Source organism: Harpegnathos saltator, unplaced genomic scaffold (assembly GCF_003227715.2).
Source record: "Harpegnathos saltator strain DR-91 unplaced genomic scaffold, Hsal_v8.6 scaffold132, whole genome shotgun sequence".
In the NCBI taxonomy this organism is placed as follows: domain Eukaryota; kingdom Metazoa; phylum Arthropoda; class Insecta; order Hymenoptera; family Formicidae; genus Harpegnathos; species Harpegnathos saltator.
The window spans coordinates 795,880-814,997 of record NW_020229909.1 but is presented as its reverse complement, the minus strand read 5'-3'; the positions used below and the strand labels follow the sequence as shown (position 1 = coordinate 814,997).

The 19,118-nt window shown below is 47.6% G+C and overlaps 1 protein-coding gene across 6 annotated transcripts in view; it reads right to left on the bottom strand.

Annotated features, from left to right (window-relative positions):
• The window catches only part of Glurb (metabotropic glutamate receptor B), a 142,557-nt gene that overhangs the window by 5,364 nt on the left and 118,075 nt on the right, over positions 1–19,118 (bottom strand). For 5 of the 6 annotated variants that reach the window (XM_011150581.3, XM_025307932.1, XM_025307931.1 and 2 more), the window contains exons 4-11: positions 16,062–16,232; positions 8,492–8,636; positions 4,920–5,171; positions 2,715–2,889; positions 2,455–2,561; positions 1,970–2,119; positions 1,627–1,760; positions 67–225 (exon numbers count right to left, since the gene is read on the bottom strand). In XM_011150581.3, coding sequence (XP_011148883.2) covers positions 67–225; positions 1,627–1,760; positions 1,970–2,119; positions 2,455–2,561; positions 2,715–2,889; positions 4,920–5,171; positions 8,492–8,636; positions 16,062–16,232 — 1,293 coding nt within the window. Of the gene's footprint in view, positions 1–66; positions 226–1,626; positions 1,761–1,969; positions 2,120–2,454; positions 2,562–2,714; positions 2,890–4,919; positions 5,172–8,491; positions 8,637–16,061; positions 16,233–19,118 lie in introns of those variants that run through there. The other variant, XR_003114390.1, reaches the window with a different exon arrangement.

Genomic DNA, 19,118 nt, shown 5'->3' with positions numbered 1-19,118 from the left:
AGACACATCGAAGAAGCCCGCTCAGCTTCGTAAAGTCAAGGAGTGAAAAATACAAGAGACACCTACAAAAATTCCAAAGGCGGAGAAGCACATCGCGCCTATCGCCCAACCGCTCTCCGGGCGCAGAAACTCCTCCGGTATGTCACGACACGTCGAGTGTGTTTCGTCCGGCACCGTGCCTCGACGGCATTGGATGCACTGCGTCTCGTCTTTGGGATGTCGTATCTGTGTGAGGGATGAAAGAGCGCGGTGCATAAAATTCTCACCGAGGACTGCTTCCCGCTTACGTTAACTCAATTCCCGTAGCTTTTATCGAGCGATTTTAACGAACGACGACGAGTAGAGATGTGCGAATCAAGAATTTTTATGTCGAATCGAATCGAATCGAATCTCATTTTTTTAATTCGAATTCGAATCGAATCGAATCATTAAAAAATTTAACGTGACTATTAAACATGCACATAATGATGGAAGATTTTAATATGAAAGGGGATATTGATATTGTAATATCATCTTAAAGTAAAATATATATTTAAATATTTAAAGTAATTTATAATTAAGTTATTAATTATAAGTTGAGTTAATTACAAGTTAAGGGTTCCAACATACAGGTCCAGATGACTCGTTTTGTACCCGATGCATGTAAATATAATGCACGTTAATATATTTGATTCGTAATTGAATCTTCGATTCGAAATTTTCGAATTATTCAGATTCGAATCATAAGGATTCGGATTCGAATCGAATCGAATTACATTAGATTCGATTCGATTCGATTCGATTCGATTCGAATTCGAATAGTTCGCACATCTCTAACGACGAGTTGAATATCGCGCAACAGCGCGATATCCGAGTCTAAAATTATACGTCGCAATTATTAATTAACTTGCTATTGGATATCTTTTGAATTTTATGATATTATGATACGAAAATTTATGTCGTACGGAAGGTACGCTTTTCCAGTGCTATTTTCCAATGTCTCGAATAATGATAATAATAATAATAATAATAATACGAATGATATTTTCTCAGTGCGCGAATACTGATATCCTCCAGGAAAAGAGACCTCCGCGCACTCACGTTCAATTCGTGTATAATATCGTCAATTTTTTTAAATTTCCCTTCTTTTTTTTAAGCAACGATAATCTGTCGCACCGGGAGGGCGCAGAAGTAATCACGGTTTCATTTCCAGCGCGTGGCGCATCGATCTTTTTTTTACCGCGCCGCGATGTCATTCATAAAATCGTGAAAGCTTCTTCCTCGGCCGAGATGTAGACGTGACGAAAGGGCCGAGGAATATAATACACAGAATTCCGCGAAACGCTGCAAGGGAGCTACACCGACGGTATTCTGTGCACGTATTCATTCGACACGCGTTCAACCCCGTCTTCTCCGGGCAACTATTTTTTATCATCAACCCTCGTTACCACGATTGCCGGTTAAGTGAATATACCACGCGCGAGACGAATGTCGCCGCGCCACCGAGAGACGCACCGACCATCAATAATGAACGGTCGCTTTGTTTCCGGTGTCCTTTTGAAAACGATCGAGCTCACGGCTCGGATATTCTCGGCCGGTCTCGCGCGGAAGGTTAATTATCTCGACGATACCGGCGATTTGACGTACCTGATATTGAGTGCAATTAAAGCAATGCCAGCAGCATCTCTCACCCTCGACGTATTTCTTCGCCTGGCCGACCTCGCAGGGCAAAGAGCACACGCTTTCGGGCGGCTGCGAATGCCCGAGCTTAAATTGGATCTCTGAAACAAATACGGACACACACACACACACACCACACACACACACACACACCACACACAGTGACAATATGGAATACTGTCGGATGCGCGCGCGCGCGCGTTCGTAAGTAGGAGCGAAACCTCATCCGCGATATTCGCGACGGGATTCGACAGGAAGGAGGGAGAGAAGGCGGACGCGTGGCGAAACGTGAAAATAGAAGAGAGCTCACTGGACATATTCAGCCGCAACTCGCCCTCCAGGTATTTGCCGACGCGAACCCACTTGTACGTGCCCGGCTCGGTTTGCTTGAAGTGTATGATGTTGTACCTCGCGGGACCGTCGCCGTTCTTGTCGAATTTAAACTTGTCGCCGCTTAGACCTTGAAACGTAAAGTCGTTCGATCGTCTGTGAGTACGATGAGCGCCTGAGCTCGACGGCGACGACAACGACGACAACGCATCAAGCGGGCTAATCACGATCATATGAGGACAATGCGACCGGCTTAGCGTGCATGAGGCACGGATACCAACGCGGACTTTCAACATCCTTTTTCTCCTCCGCGCTATGAGAGACGCTCGCGCTCGCGCGCGAGGACGAGCGCCTCCAGCGTGATTTACAACGCACTCTTGCGAGCGACGCGCTCCGCGATCGATCGGCCGCAGACCGACACATTCGCAACCTTCCGAGAGTCGCGGAATCGCCGTGTCAGCTTACCCTCGAAATCCACATTGTGCAGATAGTGCAAGAGTTTCGTCCCGTTGATCGGTTTCATGGCGTCGCACAAGCCTGCCCTTCCGTGGCAAAGGTCGCGATGCATATCCCTGGAAGAAGGAAGAACAGCGTATTTTTCTCTCACGGTTCTCCTCCTCCCCCGCCTCTCCCAGCTTGCCAGCGATGCACGGCAGCAGGGAGACAGCAGGAGAGATGTAAGATCTTCTCGCTGAGATCTGTCGGAGATTAAATTCCTATTTTACCGGAAAGCGTAAGCGAAAGCCATTACTGCGTCGGAAACGAACTGCAGCTGGTCCTCGAATGCCGTGTTTTGTTTGGTGAGCCGTTCCTTCGTCGTGCAAGTTTTCGTATACTTTTTGTTGTACGGTGTCTGCGATGCGTTCGGGTATCGACATTTGAAGTGGTCTTCCCAAAATTCTGAAAAATCCACGTGACAATTCGTCGCCTTTTCCGCGCGCGGTAACGCAGCTGAATCGCAAGAACTTCGCGATAGCGCGCGACCGACGGGACCGACTTGATGAACGACCCGACTAGAAATTTATCCCATGGTGCTGATCAGGTTCCAACCTCATTTGGACATCAGGTCCCAATAAGGTAATACTATCGGGTCCTAGTAAGTCACGCAACGCAGCGTGGATATCAGGAGGGTGTGGGAGGTTTAGTGAGGTTTCGTAGTCGGGTTCTTATTGAGTTACCTTATGGGATCCTTATTACGTTTTTTCTTCAAATTATGGCTCCTGATTACTCGCCACGGCTATATTGGATGATGACATTAGAAATAAGAAATGACAGGCTGAAAATTCTTTCAAGTCATTTCCAAATAAAAAGATATTTGCATGAAATAATATTTTAGATCGCTTGAGCATACTTGCTAAAATGTTTCGGAAAAGAAATATAAAATGAATATCACAAGATCATAAAGTATCACAAGACATAAAGTAGTGTTAAAGAGAAAAGTTGCATGTCACGTTCATTTTACAACTATTTATTGACTGTTAAAAAAAGGATAGTTTCTGTCTTAAATTTTACAAATATATTCAAGTGATCTGAAGTGTTTTTTCAATGCAAACATCTTTATATTTGGAAATGACACCTAAAGATTGTTTTGTTAAAACTTGATAATGCAAATCATATTAGGTACAATGAATAAGATCCCGACAAGGACCTGATTAACTGAACCATATTATTGGGTTGGCAACTAAGTGATTGCGGATTTTGTCGACAGATGGATTTTACACTTTCTTTTGTTTCGTTAACGTGTTCAAAGTACCTAACCTATATTTTTTTCTTATTGTTTGGACTTCTACCTTTCATTTAGTACAAAAATTATATCGATTAGTTGTTTAGTTTTGTTTTTATCCCAATTTAAAAATGGAAGAGCAAGACGTGCACTTCAGACATATTTTATTGTATTGTTTCCGAAAAGGCAAGAACGCATCGCAAGCACACAAGAAGTTATGTGCCGTATATGGGAATGAAGCCTTGAAAGAAAGGCAGTGTCAAAATTGGTTTGCCAGATTTCGTTCTGGTGATTTTTCACAGAAAAATGCTCAACGATCTGGCCGTCCAGTTGAAGTCGATGAGACCCATATCAAGGCCATTATCGATTCAGATCGTCATAGCACAACACGTGATATTGCAGGGAAGCTCAATGTATCGCATACATGCATTGAAAAAAATTTAAAAAAGCAAATTAAAAATTTTGAATTTTCATTCTTATTTAAAATCCGCAATCACTTAGTTGCCAACCCAATATATCATACATTAAGGTCCTAATGTGGACCCAATCATTATAACCTTATAAAGGTCTTCCTTACTCATTTGCCGTTAGGACATTATAAGGACTGACTTACTCAGCATTACCTTTCATTCATCCTATCAGGTCCTTATCAATGTCAGGTGAACCTGATCAAAATTTCTAGTCGGGCAAGCGTCATTGGTTTTTCCGTTGGTTAGTCCCGTAAACGCGCATGCACACACACACTCATGTCCATTTGCCGATTAGCGAGTTTTTTAATTCAAATCCCGAGTGAAATTACATCTATGTTAATTGTGAAAAATGGTAGAGACCAGTGGAGAATATATATCCCCCGCGAGAATATATCAAAACGTGCCGTTTGACGGCGCAGCCGACGATAACAACGATGGCGCTTTTGCGCCTCAACGGGATGCTAAATGTTCGGTCGACTTGACGACTGCCGCTGCGCCGTGCTTGTGTGCTAAAAGTTCGCCCGAACATGCATGTATCGGGAGCAGAGTCCGGCTTTTCGCTTGCCCGACAGCCGCGGGCTTATCACGTGCATGCACACATGCATGTTGCACGCACGCACGCACGCACGCACGCACGCACGCACGCACGCAGAGCGCGCGCTGTCCGCGAGAGAAGTTAACGGTTCGTCAAAGTTTCGGCCCCGTCGTGCGCATTCGTGCTCAGGTCACTCGCTTACCGACGAACCACGGGTTCCTCCGATTGTTCTCGACGGTCAAGTTGAGGAAGTACTCTTCGAAACCTTTCACGGGATTCGCCTGAGGCTGGACCGACAGAGTGCCCTCGACTTCCGGCTCGTTACCGTTACTCACTAATCCTCTTGCGCTCCAGCCGTCGCTTCCGATCCAGGAAAAGGCGCCGGTCGCGTTGCACCGCCTCACCGCCCTCATGACCCCGGCTACCTCTTGGTCGGAGCCGAAGATAATGCAACCTGCGAGCGTCCACGTGTGTATGGGAGAGCCGGAGGGTGCTCGGCGAGAGGAGAAGGGGGCTGTCATTCGCGGGAACGTCTCGTGGAAATTTCGTTCGTAAAGTCGCGTGCGCGTCCGCTGCCCTTTTATCGTCTTATCGTGCCGAGAAAATTCCCGCGGCGTCTAGTTTTATTTTATCGCCCGACTCGCGGCTCTGAGAAAATTCGCTCCCCCGCAGGGAGAAGCTTTTATTGAAAAAGTGCCAATGAAACGTCTCGCGCCACGTCGCGGCCCTGACGTCTCCTGTGGGAACCGAGATTATACAAGGATACGCCGCGAATCGGCGCGCGCGCGTGCCGTGAAAGGAAGCATAAGGCCGACCTTACGGAGCTGAAGAACGCTCGGCTACAAAGAGGTCTGCGAGGAGATTCCGCATAAAATAGACGCTTATCGCGTGACACTTTTTCCCTAGTCGGGGCGTAGCGAGCGCGGCCAAACAATCGGCTATATACACATACACTCTCTTTCTCTCTCTCTCTCTCTCTAGAAAAGTCGCATCTACTTTACTCGGATAAACGGCGCTTTCGATACGAGCTTTCAATGAGGCGAAGAGGAGCGGCGGAATTACTCGTTTAAAAATAGAATCTGCCGGACGTATATTTAGCTTCTCGCGACAATTGGCCGCTCTCTAACGATCGCCCGGATTATTCTAAGTGGTGGCCTTAACCAGATTTACCGTAAGATCATTACCGTAGCTGCATTCCACTCGTATGTCCCGTATCGTGTGCCGGTGAGTGTGCGACGTACATACGTACCAGCGGGAAATCACTCAGCGGATGACATTTTTCGACCCGGCGGCGCATTTCGCGACGGGATTCTTGCGCAAATTCGCGTTCCGGGCACGTTAATGAAATAATTAATCTCGGCGGACTACTCGGATAAAAGTTGCCTCGAATATGTGAGTTATTTATCAAAGGTGCGTCGTCGGGAATACGAAGAAATGTTAAAGTCGCCGAGGGATCGCGTGGCCAGCGGACATGTCGAATGGATTAAAGGGATGAAATATTTATTCGCGCGAGAAATGGCGCAGGGAAAAAACGTGCACGTTGCTCGCCGGACGGACGAGGCGCGTCTGGTTCCATTTTTCTTAAATAATATTACCGTTCCGTGGTATCTCTATCACTCGGAGAGAAAGGGGGGGGGAGAGAAAGAGAGAGAGAGAGAGAGAGAGAGAGAGAGAGAGAGAGAGAGAGAGAGAGCGAGGAGGGTGAAGAAGGGGTGAAAGAGAGAGGAGGGTGGCACGAGCGTTACGCTATTAATTACGCCTCTCCTTCACGCACAGAAAATATATACGGAACGAGTTATCAGGCGACACCGTAATTTTTATTTGCGCGCCTTACATCCTTTTTCGCTTTATCCCATTTCTCATTTCGCGGCCGCGGAAATAGGAATGTACGCTCGGTCGTTTCTCTGTCGACGATGTGTTCGTACCGGTATTGTATTTGAATTTCCGCGTAAAGGATCGGGGAATATTAAATCGGATCGGAGAATTCTGATGTTTTATTAACGATACACGCGCGAGAGTCCTCTTCGCGCCACGCCGCTCCTCCGCGAACGGCCAGCTTTCCAATTATAAATAATACAAACGTAACGTAAAGCGCAGTATCTGTAAGACACTCGACACTCGCTCGTAAATACACCGCGCACGCGACTTTATTTATCTCATTCCGCTCGTGTGACGTAAAGCGATATTTAAATGAGCTCATTACAAAATGATTACATCCGCTGTAATTTGATCGCACAGTTTTGCCTTTATACGTTATTTTATTTCATCCGCGATAGTCCGCGAGAGAATACAGCGATGCCGATTGAGAGTCAGAGCGCGCTCATTATGTTTCATAAATGCAAATGAAATGCAAATGTCGATATGCTTTCCTCGGTTTTCAAGTGGAATTGTGAAAACGATATAGTCACCAGAAGAGATCGTGCTTAATTCGCCGCGCGCGCGCGAGGTGTTATGCGGTTTCCTCAATAGGTAGCCAAGTGTATGTGTGGGTGTGTGCACGCGCAAAGGATTCGATTAAAGTTACAAGTCAAACCGCGTTCGATATTCCTGCCTTCTCACAATGAGAGCCAGGGATTTGGCTCGGCCGTCCGTGCGATTCTGGGGAGATATAAAGGAGTTAGACGAGTTTCTAGAGATTTTCAGCGAGTTTCAGATCGCATTTGACGGAGCACCGTCCGTAGTGAGTGGCGTATCCATTCCGATAATGATCCCATTTCGTCACTCCGGGACGAATCGAACGGGGAGAACCCCGGAGTTTCTTTGTCACGCTCACTATCCCGTCGTAAATACTATTTATCGTATTCTTACGTAATCGCGTTCTCCTCCCCATTGTCCTCGAAATTTGTCCGTATTTCGGGAACGTCTCGCGCTGACCAGAAGGATGAGGATCGCGCGCTTACGTGCGGACGAGGAAAGTCGCCTGTCGAGTCGGCGTAAAGGCTCGATAATAATTTGGAAGGAATCTTTTTTAATGGCATTTATCCCGCATTGAAGTGCGGATTATCGGAGAAACGTCGATTAAGATCCCCCTCCCACGGTTTATTTCTCGGTCGATGTATATCCCCGTCGGTTTGGAATTTAGACGAAAAGGCAACGGGAAGAAGAAAGGAAATGCATTCCCGGGGCGGTCCTGAGGACGATTCTCGATATTTGCATCGATCTCAGCTTCAACCGGCGTCCGACCGCAGCTCTCTGCACGCGATCGGGCGGATCTCGCGAAGAAAATTTCATTTTCAAGCGCAAACTCTCGAGTAACTTGATAACACAAGCGTACAATTTGTTCTATAGACCGTCGTCGTTAATTCGTTCTGACCCATCTCGATCTCGTCTATTTCCAACTTGTCAGGAGAGAGACGGCGGCGGATGTCGCCTTTTCTCCCGCCCCTCCCCCTCGCCCGCCCGCCCGCGCACGTTTCGCGGATTCTATTTCACGGAGTTTAAATTTTCAGAAGCGCGCTCTGAAATCCAGAGTTCTCGCTCGGAGATTTTTTTCTCCTCATCCAGCAAATCGTAAAATTAAACTTTAACCGCGTGCCGTCGCGTGGGAGCCAACTGCGCGAGTGTCGAGAAATGCCGAGGGGATCTTTCCCGGTCGCGAAAGAAATTCTATACTCGCTCGCGTTCGACTTGTGTGATAGAAATCCGAACGAGAGAAAAGGGAGGGGAAGAAAAACTTTTCGCCGCGAGGAGCGTTTAATGGGCGACGGCCGATTTCTGCCCTTCTGCCCGCGAATTCGCCCGCCGCTCGCTCTTACGAAGAAGTCCCCATTTTACCTCGTGCTCGTGGCTTTGTCAGCAGTTTCGAAACTATATTGTCGTAGGCGATCTCCTCGGCGACCCCGGAGTCCTTTACCAGCTTTTCTTTGATGGCGATACATATGTTATGTTTCCCGAGCAGTTCCTCAAGCTCCTCGAAAGCCTGTAACACAGAAGGATAAAGAGGGATGCACTTTCTCTCCGAGACGTTTCCAACAAAGCATCGCGCGTCTAATGCGCGTTCGCTCGCGCAGCCTTCATCGAACAGTGCTCGCGGTGCTTTGAGGTCTTTCGGAAGAAAGATGAGTGCGCGGTGGAGAACGAATGCGAGCATAGAAGAAAGAGGGAAGGAGAGAGAGAGAGAGAGAGAGAGAGAGAGAGAGAGGCGGAGAGACACCTTAATGGAAGGAAGCTTTAAATGAAACATCTCAAGATTCCGCGCCCTTGATGAATTATACGAAGAAAGAAAAAGTCGCATTGACGGTATAACGGAAATCGCCGCGTCGACGTCTGTGTTCTCTGAAGGCGCGAAGAAGCGCGCACGTGAAACAATGAGACCGCCGCGTCATTCTCCTCTCGTCTTTTCGCTCTCGGCTATTTTGCTAAGTAGCCCATCGAGTATTTCAAATGATCCTCGAGAGACCTCGGACACCGGAAGTTCCATCGATTCGATCCATCGAATTGTAACTGCGATGACTCTCCGTACGATATTTACACTCGCTCTCCGATAACCGGATGGAAAATTGCCTTGTGACACTTGAAGAACGGTAATATCCAGTCGAATTCGCATCGTCGGGGGATTCTCACGTGCCATTGGTCACAAAATGAATGCCGCGAGATTGACTTCCGCGGGCCGGTTTGATAGCGAGATAGAAAAACTCCGTTACTTTGTCGGACAAATGGATATTCGTAATAAAAATCCCAGTTTGTTCCGCGCTTTTGCCTTTCGACCGCTCGTTGAAAAATGTTCCGTTCATGCCGCGAAATCGTATATATAGTTGCTCGTATCGATCCGCTCGTAGCTACACCGCTTTCTCTTCCCCCTTTCTCTCTCTCTCTCGCTTGCTCTCTCTCTCTCTCTCTCCCTCTCTCTCCCTTTCTCTCCCTCTCTCTCTCTCTCTCTCTCTCTCCTCTCTCTCTCTCTCTCTCTCTCTCTCATTCGGCTTTTCTCTCTTTCCACGCGTATTTTCCGTATGCGATCCGTGAGTCGCGTCGAGATCGTCGATTTCCAATCTCGTCGCGAATCGTATAGTATTATCGATTGGCTGCGTCATCGCATGGGAGAACATAGTTACAGAAGAATATGAGTTCCTTTCTCGGAACGTTTTTGGCCGTTTCCCGAACCTTTCCCGGTGTTCTCTCTCTCTCTCTCTGTGATAAGAGAAAGTAAAAACTCTCATACTCCATATGTCTTCCATTCGTTGCCAAGAGACTCTTTAATTTCGACACGGTCGTCTAATTCACCCGACCGTTCCAATGCGAAAGATCTCCGGAGTTCTCATTTCTCGATAGCGCTCGAGAAGTTCAGCGCACACAAGTCAGTTCCCGGCCAATGCGGATTATTCACACCTCCGTTATTACAAGAATCGCGATAAATTAGCAATTAAGCCACCTGGCCGGAGGGCCGGGGCTCGCGAACTTCCCATGTACGTATTATACATTCATATCGCGGTCCTTCCTTCATTACCGCGGGACGCGATAGGACGCCGTAATGTCGGCCCTTGTTTCGGCTCGCGTGAGAATTGAATTGGTGGTGCACGTAAATGCCAATCTCACGGCATTAAAGATACCCCGTTATTAGAGACTCCACCGGCCGCGAAGGACACTCGAGTCGTCCGCTCGCGTGTGTCCCGCCGATAATAAATTAGAATCGCTTATACGCGCTAGCTTTCTGCTGTTGCTCGTTGATATCGCGAGCAGGAGATGATATCTCGAGCAACGAGCGAGCGAGCGAGTAGATTCGTGTCCGTTGTTCGAGGAATCTTCAAACGGCTTTAGACATCGCCGCGCGCATTGACTCCGCTCGCGCTCAAGCCTGACAATTCCTTCCTGACAATTCCGAGTTCGCCGATTCCTTCAAAACGCGCCGGCGCGGGGCCGGTAATATGATGAAGCGACGATAAAGTCGATCGGGTTGGGCATGGAACGACGATTTTAAATGTACGCCGAGGAGTTTAAATATCCTACGTTATTAAGAGTGTTCCACAATCTGGATTCTCCGGGAGGGTTCGCGAAAAGGTGGCTGCAATATCTCGAGGGGATAGGAGGCGAAAGTTTAGGGAGCGGTTGTGCGGGGAGAAAGTCTTTCGGAAGTCTTAAATATTCAATAGACCTGAGATCTTCCTCGGTCTTTCTCCCAGGAATTTTCGTATTCCATCGAACCCCAGTACTTACTTCACGCTCCGCGTGTCCCGCAGGTTTTGTGTATTTCGTAATTTTTCAAGGAGCACGCTGAAAGATTGACGAGTCTCGCTCGTGCGGCGTTCCTCCGAGTATCGGTGCGAAATCTCTCGGCAAAGTGCGCTCGTACGTCTCTCATTGATAATTCTTCACCGTTGCACCGCTGCTCGGCTTGAGCATTTTTTCCCTATCGATCGCCACCACCGAGCGGCCGCTGTTCCGCAGGAGACACGTTTCCACCGTAAATAAGCAATAATAGCGAAATGTTCACCTTCACTTCGATCTGCGCGCCGCGCGAGATTTCGATTGTTGCACCAGCGCTCGGACAGCTCGCGTGCAAGAACTCCTCGCTGCGGCTCGTGATAATTGATCGCTGCTTCAATGCGTAAAAGTCACCGTCGAGCTGTCTTTACGCGGCTTTTTCGAGCGTGCAAACGAAACCACGTCCGGCACTCAGCCGGGCCGAGCAATCTATTATTCTCGACATGTCGATAACGCCGATTACGCTCGCTGTATCGCGCGGCAATGCCACTTGCGATTGTGCGAGATCGATCGTCGTATTGTGATCGCGAGAAGCAGCTGAAGAGAGATAAAGATGATAGAAACACAGAGAGAAGAGCACGACGGTTTCTCTACGTATTTTCTTCTTGCGTTAATTTGCTCATTCGCTCGCTCACTCGCTCGCTCGCACGGCGTCGTGTCGTAAATTCGGCGAAATGCCACTTGACGCGCGCGGGAACGCTGATTGGCGCTAATGAAATTCTGATCAGCCGCGTTATAATAGCACGTCACAACAGAACCTTCTTTTGATTGTGTCGCCAGCCGTTGCGGCTTTACGAGAGGCAATAGTTGGAGAGAAATGGTATTTCGACCTTTCCCCAAATGCGACCGCGTGTAACTGCCGTCGCTCGTACGTGTCGCGCGTACGATTCCGCGCGCGCTCGCGGGATATTAATTTAACGCGCGCATCGATCATCGCGTTTTACTCGCAAACGCGACAATTGCATGACGAATCCCGCGATCGCGCAAATTTCATACTCGCCGACCGCCGTCGAACACCACCCGTCGTTGTGCGCCGTGCGACCGCGATTGCGTTCTCCTCGTAATTCGAATCTCTCTTTCTCCTTCTCCCTCCTCTCTCTCTCTCTCTCTCTCTCTCTCTTTCTGCCACATATTCGCCGTTCACGCGCGCCTTCTCGTGAAAACTGACTCTTTTTTGCGGCCTCATGCTATTTGACCGTCGGTAATTTAATGGCAATGTTAATTACGACGGGAGACGGCCAAGCGCTAATGGATGAAAATTAGTTGGAAGTTAGACGAGTACATCGGCACCGCGGGAGATAATTTATCGCTGAAATTCCCGTTGCTCGCGCTCTTGCCACGGTTTCCTGTGTGCTTCCGCTCGTATCGTCGTCCATGCTCGCCCGCTAGCGAAAGAATCGATCCCCCCTCTCGTAAGTATCGATGTTTTGCGCTGAGCTATCAGAACCCTCTCCCCCCCCCCCCCTCAGAGTTGCCCTCTTACGTGACGCGTAATTTCATCGTGATCGCGAGCTCACGTGCGGCTAATGAGCTTCGTGATGTTCCGCTTGCGCGATTTATGACGGACTATTATTAAACGACACGGTGTAACGAGCATTACTTACTCACTAATTCGCTATTTAACACCTTTATTTCCCCGTCGTCGGCTACTGCTCCTCGTTCTTTCGTCTCTGTCAATCGAAAGTCACGATTTTTATAATGCTCCGATGTAACGTCACTTTCTCTCTCTCTCTCGCCCTCTTCCTCCGTCCACTCGTACCTCTCATTGCGTGACCTATTAATGATAGGCGACTCAAATGAATCTTCCCATTTTCCGTCGCGTCGCCCCGGGTCGTAAAAATACAACTGCAGATACCTCGGGGGACAGTCTTTCCAGAAACGAGTGCTTGGATATTAATATCTTCTCATGAAATGTGTTTCGGGTCTCTGCCTTGCGGCGATAAAAAGTTCAATTCTTCTTGAAATGTATGTTTATATATATATATATATATGCGCGTGTATATATTCCGAGTGCATTTGGAGTTTCATCTTCACATTTTCCTCTCGATGTAACAATGGAGCGATGCGTTGGCTCGATCCCTTATCCTTGTCCGTATTTGTCAGGAATACTCGCTTTTGACGTCTCTCACGGCAGCCCCACGTCTTTGCGTCTTTCGATCGCGAGACAAATGCCGGGATAGGATCCATTATAGAAATAATAAGGGACAGCACGCACGCGTGTTTTATGTATTATGTATATGATATACATATACACACATACACACGCGCGTCGGAAAATATTTCGCGGTAAAGTGTCGTAGGAGGAGACAGCTATGCATTTTTCATGACGCGGGCGCAACTCGCCGATTGCGGACTCTCGCTTCGACGATAAAGTTACGAGCGCCATTGCAAGCCCGCCGTTGCTTTCTCATCCGGCAAATTAGAGTCTGCCGTGATATATCTCTCGATTATATGTTCATCAGCCACGTTAGTTTCCGAGTCACCTGCGAATGCGAGGAGCACGGTATTCCGCGCTAAGTAACGTTCTTTCATATTAACCCGACGTTTATCGTTATAATGTAGCGTTAAGCCGCTCCGAGTTACCACGGCAGAAAATATCCTTTTTTGCTAGCTATTACTCTTCCCCGCGATTGCACCTAAGCCCGTCGCTAGAACTTTGCCTCTTTCTCCCGCCCTTTCCCATACCCTCTTTTTTTTTTCTCTCTCTCTCTCTCTCTCTCTCTCTCTCTCTCTCTCTCTCCTGCCTCATCATTTCATTTTCATTTCGTTTTTTTTTTTTCGTTTCATCTTCTCCTGCGTTGCTCTCACGCCTCGCTTTTATCGCATAATTTGCGTGATTACGAGTTCTCTCTATAATACCGACGTCGTGTCGGACGATGTTACGTCGGTCGAAAGTAGAAACGCGCTTCGCCCGATGTGTGCTTCAGATCGATGCGGTGTTATTTTGCTGATGGAGCTTAATATTTTTTGCATCGCGTGAATTCCGGTGCAAACGCATTTTCGTCGCATTTACGTTATCTAGCATTTCTGTTATCGAAAAAACAATTTGAGACTCGGGCAGCTAACCGATAGATAATAGTCCGCTGCGCGGATCAAAATGGCAGAAATGGCGTTGGATTGTCTGTTATCGTATTTACAGTTTCCAATATCCTGTAACCGCTGTAGCGGCGATGTCAAGTTTCCGTTTATGCACTACGCAGTCGGATATCATGATGTATCCGTTTTGTGTATAACAGGCCATATAAAAGAGAGAGAGAGAGAGAGAGAAAAAGAGAGAAAAGAGTCCGCGTATTAATATCATGAAGAAATAACAACAACGGCGATGTCTAAAAGTACGACTGGCGTGCATGCAAGCGGGGAGCTTATGCTTAACAAATATTTTATTCAGTCGTTTATTCACGAGAAGAATTTTGATCGATATCGCATAATAATTTAACATCCCCGAAAGTTCACGTTGCCTTTCGCTGGCGTCTGTCGTTCGACCAAATAAAATAACTCGGTTTGTATTCGATCGGTGAGTCAAAAAGGTCTTAATTGCGAGCAACCGGCGCGCGTACCATCGATCGTGATATACGCAAGGCGTAAAATTTTTTGATTAGCGATTTGAGATAGCGAAGGGCAATGCAACGCACGTCGGAATGGAGCGTTTACGAAGAAGAAGAAAGATGATGAGGGGGAAAAAATAAGAAGAGGGAAAGCCGGGCGGTTTCTTTCGAGCGAAATCATTTGATTATCGCAAACCCTGAACAAACGAGGGATAGAGAAAGAGGAAGAAATGGGGGAGAGAAAGAGAGAGAGAGAGAGAGAGAGAGAGAAAGAGAGGGAGAGAGATACCGTGACGTTTTCGCGTAACGCTAAATATTCGTCGGATTGCGAGCGAGAGCAGAGGTATTGGGACGAGGACTTTCAAGAGGACGGCGAGACGAAATCATTTGCGCGCTATTGTGCATTATTATAATGAGTCACGTTAGCGAATAAAGCCCCGGCACTATTTATTCTCGTTGTTCCCTGTTTATTTCCAACGGGTATTGCAATTTATTGATCCGCGTATCCGTCGTATAGATATACACGCACGCGCGACACACAACCGACAAATATACCGTAATTACACGCAGGCTTATTTAAACGGAACGATTTTCCAGCGATTGTTTTAGCGTAACGCGTCGTACATCGTTCGTGATGCGAGTTTAATTTCGCATTGTTGCATCGAGTCGCGTAGCATGCGGTATACGTTCAGTTTTCACCGCGATGGAATGACTCTCTAAGCTATCCGATAATCTTGTAAGAAAATGTTGTGCTGAAACAGCCATACTTGAGTTGCAAATGATTGTAATCAGAGAAGCATTGTCTTCTACCTTTCTAATGCCGTGTCGCGTCGCGGATATAACATTGTCTTCGCAAAGAAGACACGATCTTGGGACAACACTCCCCGGGATGTGGTTTTAACGAAATTAAGAATCATCCAGATTCAAACGAGAGTAACGCAGTTAGTCCTTCCTGAAATATTTCCTTACGCGATTAATACAGATGTAATAACATAATCGTACCAAGTGTTCGTTAATTTCACGTCTCATCGATTACGTGCGTTTACGAGAGAGGCGATCGGTGAATTTATCGAGCTTTCACGTTAATTTATTCAACATTCATGCATTTTTCCGTCCGAGAGTTCCATTTAGCTTGAAAGCTTCGCGCGTCGTACGGCAGTAATAATATCCCAGCGAGATGATATTTCGTCTCGGAGTGAAATATACTTTTTCGAATGTAAAAAAGACTTCATCTTCGAGAAGCGAAACTCCCGCGAAACTCGACTCGCCGTGTCAATCGTCCTCGAAATATTTATGTCGCGTTAGTAAGGAAAATATTTGGTCGCTGAGCTTTTAATTAATTTCAACGCGACGAGAAGCGAAAAACGCACGAATTGTGCAACGAAAATGTTATCTCTCTACCCGTGCGCACCATGTATGTGTGTGTGTGTGTGTGTGTGCGTGTGTCTACAATCAAGAGAAAACAGAATAAATACGCGTGTGCAAAATGCAAAACACACGACGATAATAGTAATGTTCGTTGTACATACCGCCTCCTCTTCTCGAGCAGGCGAGCACTATCCATGAATTTAAAATGGGACATTACGCGCAAGTGTGCTCACCTTTATGCCATAGTTGCTCTCCTCGTATATGATGGAAACATAGCTCCAGCCCATTTTCAATACGATGTCGACCATCGCTTTGACCTGATAGTGATCACTGGGTATGGTACGGCTGAAATACTCGAAGCGTTGCTTGTTGGAGAGTTCCGGGCTCGTCGAGAAAAAGGAGACCTGCAAAACAATACAGCCGGTGGGCGAATCTACATTTTAAATTATTCAAATACGAGGGGATTCCCTGTTTGCGATTCTTGTGTGTAACGTCGCATGGCCAATACCGGCTCGTCCGCCGTGGCGTGATTTCGTAACGAGGACTTACACGCCCGAGACGTTTACGACGCAGTATCGCTTATTTGCAATGGCCGTCTGCGAGTGCGCTTTATGGTTTTATGCTGTTATTATTTGAGCATCGAGAGAAACTTTCGTGTTTCTCGTGGCGCTCCGCAAAATACAACGGGGCAAATATTGGTGGAGAGAACAAAAGCGCATTTGTCTGGTGTTTCGCTACGAGAAATAGAGAAACCAGCGATAAATAAGGAAAGGAATAACAGCGATGGAAAAGAAAACGGCGAAGCCTTATGGCATAGAATCGACGTACGCTCTTGGATAAGTGATTTAGCACGAAGTACTTTCCCGAGCGGCGAATGTCTTACATTCCCCGTAACATAATCGGCACGTCGACGAAGCCGAGCATTCCACGGAGCGATATCAAGTTCCGACAGAAACTTCCATCGTTCTTCCTTCCTAAACCGTAAACGTCGAAACGCTGGGACGAGCCTCTTCTCCCCAAGATTGGACTCTGATCCCGAAGTCTATCGGAGAACGATAGCGGACTCATCATGTCGCTCACGACGTTATAGAATACGGATGTTTGCCTCGGCATTGGATAATCCTGTTCTCGATTGCCAGCCGAGTGACTGCAACTCGCTGAGAGCGAAGTAAACTAGGATCCTTTCGGAAGTATAGTGTCGCTCCTCCTGCGGATCCCGAAGCGGCGCTGCCTCCGCGCCGCTCCGAAACGGGCCGAAAGAGCGAAAGCGTGTAATGTAATGGCTGGAGAGATTCGCGTAAACTCCCTTGCGCGTTTCTTCCTCTCTCCCCTTTGACCTCTCTCTCTCTCTCTCTCTCTCTCTCTCTCTCTCTCTCTCTCTCTCTCTCTCTCTCTCTCACTCTCTTTCTCTCTGCTGGCTGGATGAGGAATATCCCAGGGGAAGTTACGCGCGACCGGTGACATGAAGATAATCGACTGATTTATATCGTTCGGTGCCCTTTAAAGCGACGTTGGCAACGTCGTCGTGTGCAGTGGCACAAATTTGTGACAAAAAATATCTCGGGGATGCAATATATAAGGACCGCCGCTCGACTCGACTCGGCATCCGGGAGCCAGTTCGGCAAGATACGACGTCAAAGGTTGGCAGGCACGAGGTATCGAGGAGACCGTTTGTTACTTGAAGCTTTCGAGCATCCGAGAATTCAACAATGTGAAAACTCAAAGGTACCATAAGGTCGCAGAATCTCTCCGAGGATGTAGACGGCTACGGATCGAAGGGCTCGCAAAACCCAACTTTCGACGAGTCGAGGCTCCAAAGAGAAGCAAACCGCCCCGAAGGGCGGTGCTGTCGAGTTTAAGGGACTCGGCTACTTACTAAAGGACGAGGTGAAATCAGCAGCCTGTTCTCGCGCGTATATCCGATGAGCAGGCGCAAATATTTGGGGATCATCCGACGACTTGCCATTTACAGGCGAGTCGGAGAATTTATGTGTTTCACTGTAGCAACTGGAGTATAATTTAATTTCAAGAAACAAAGCACACACACATACACACACACCCTCTCTCTCTCTCTCTCTCTCTCTCTCTCGAACGAGCTGGCGTGTGACGGCCGTGTGAAAGGGACATCGTTTATCTACATCGCGCGTTTCATAGTGTGGAACTCCGTAATAAGTTTCACCGGCGTTCCGCGTCGTTTATCTATAGACCAAGTTCTCCCTCTGCTTTTCCATACAACACCTCGCGCGTCCGCCACTGTTGATACTTATCGAAGAAAAGGCGATTTCTGGTTAGTCGCGCGTAGCAACGCCGATGATTAATCATCTTTTCACACGTGTAACACAGCGTAAGGCGACGCCTTCGAGATCGACTTGCCGATCGGCCGGACGACCGGCCGCCGCTCGACACGCGTCGCGTTACGCTCCGAAGGACTTCGGGGAGAAGATGTGTTATTACACCGCTCTTGTGATTACGTCGATCCGGCGAGTTCCATTTGCGGCTCGATTTCTCCCCCTCGGCTCGCTATTCGTATTAAATAGGTTCGGATTCCTACGCCGCGCATTTCTCGGTCTGTGTGACGCACGGAGGCCGAATATCAAACGGCCCCGATATTCGAATGATCGGGATATCACGCAATAATATTCCAATTGCGATTCTCGAGCGCTCGTGTTATATATATGCGCATTGCACTCGGATAGATTCGCGAGAATTTTCTCGAGTACACGCGACACCTCGCTTCTAACGCCGCGGTCCAGGAGAGCCTAACTCGATTATTAGCCCCGCGAAGTTATCCGAAAGTCCAAGTTATTACGTTCGCTAACGCGACTCGTCTGGGAAATTCTCTCCACAGGCCGCTCTGTGTTTCTTTGTGTAATTATGTAAAACAGGCTTACTTCATGTAGACGTTTTACGCGGAGAGAGAAAAGTGTCATCGGAAATTCTGTTCCCATCCGCGCCAAAATGCGCTCGGTCACGCTCGTCGTCACGCCGATTCGATCGGTTCAAACTTTTTCCTTCTCTCTGGCTCATGTATATTAATTATATATAATCTTATATAATAATATATAATCCCTTTCACTGTCTCGGAGAGTTGAAAGTTGTCGAGACAAGTCAGTGATAAAGATCGAAGCGCCTCCAGGCGGATCCACAAGGAATACGAAGCGAGCGTGTATAGGAAGACGAAAAAGAAGGAAATCAGTTCTGCCTCCACCTCGCAAACTTTTTCTCTTCTCTCCTTCCCCTCCCCCCTCCCTCTCTCTCTCTCTCTTTTTTATACACATTCGCTCTCTCGC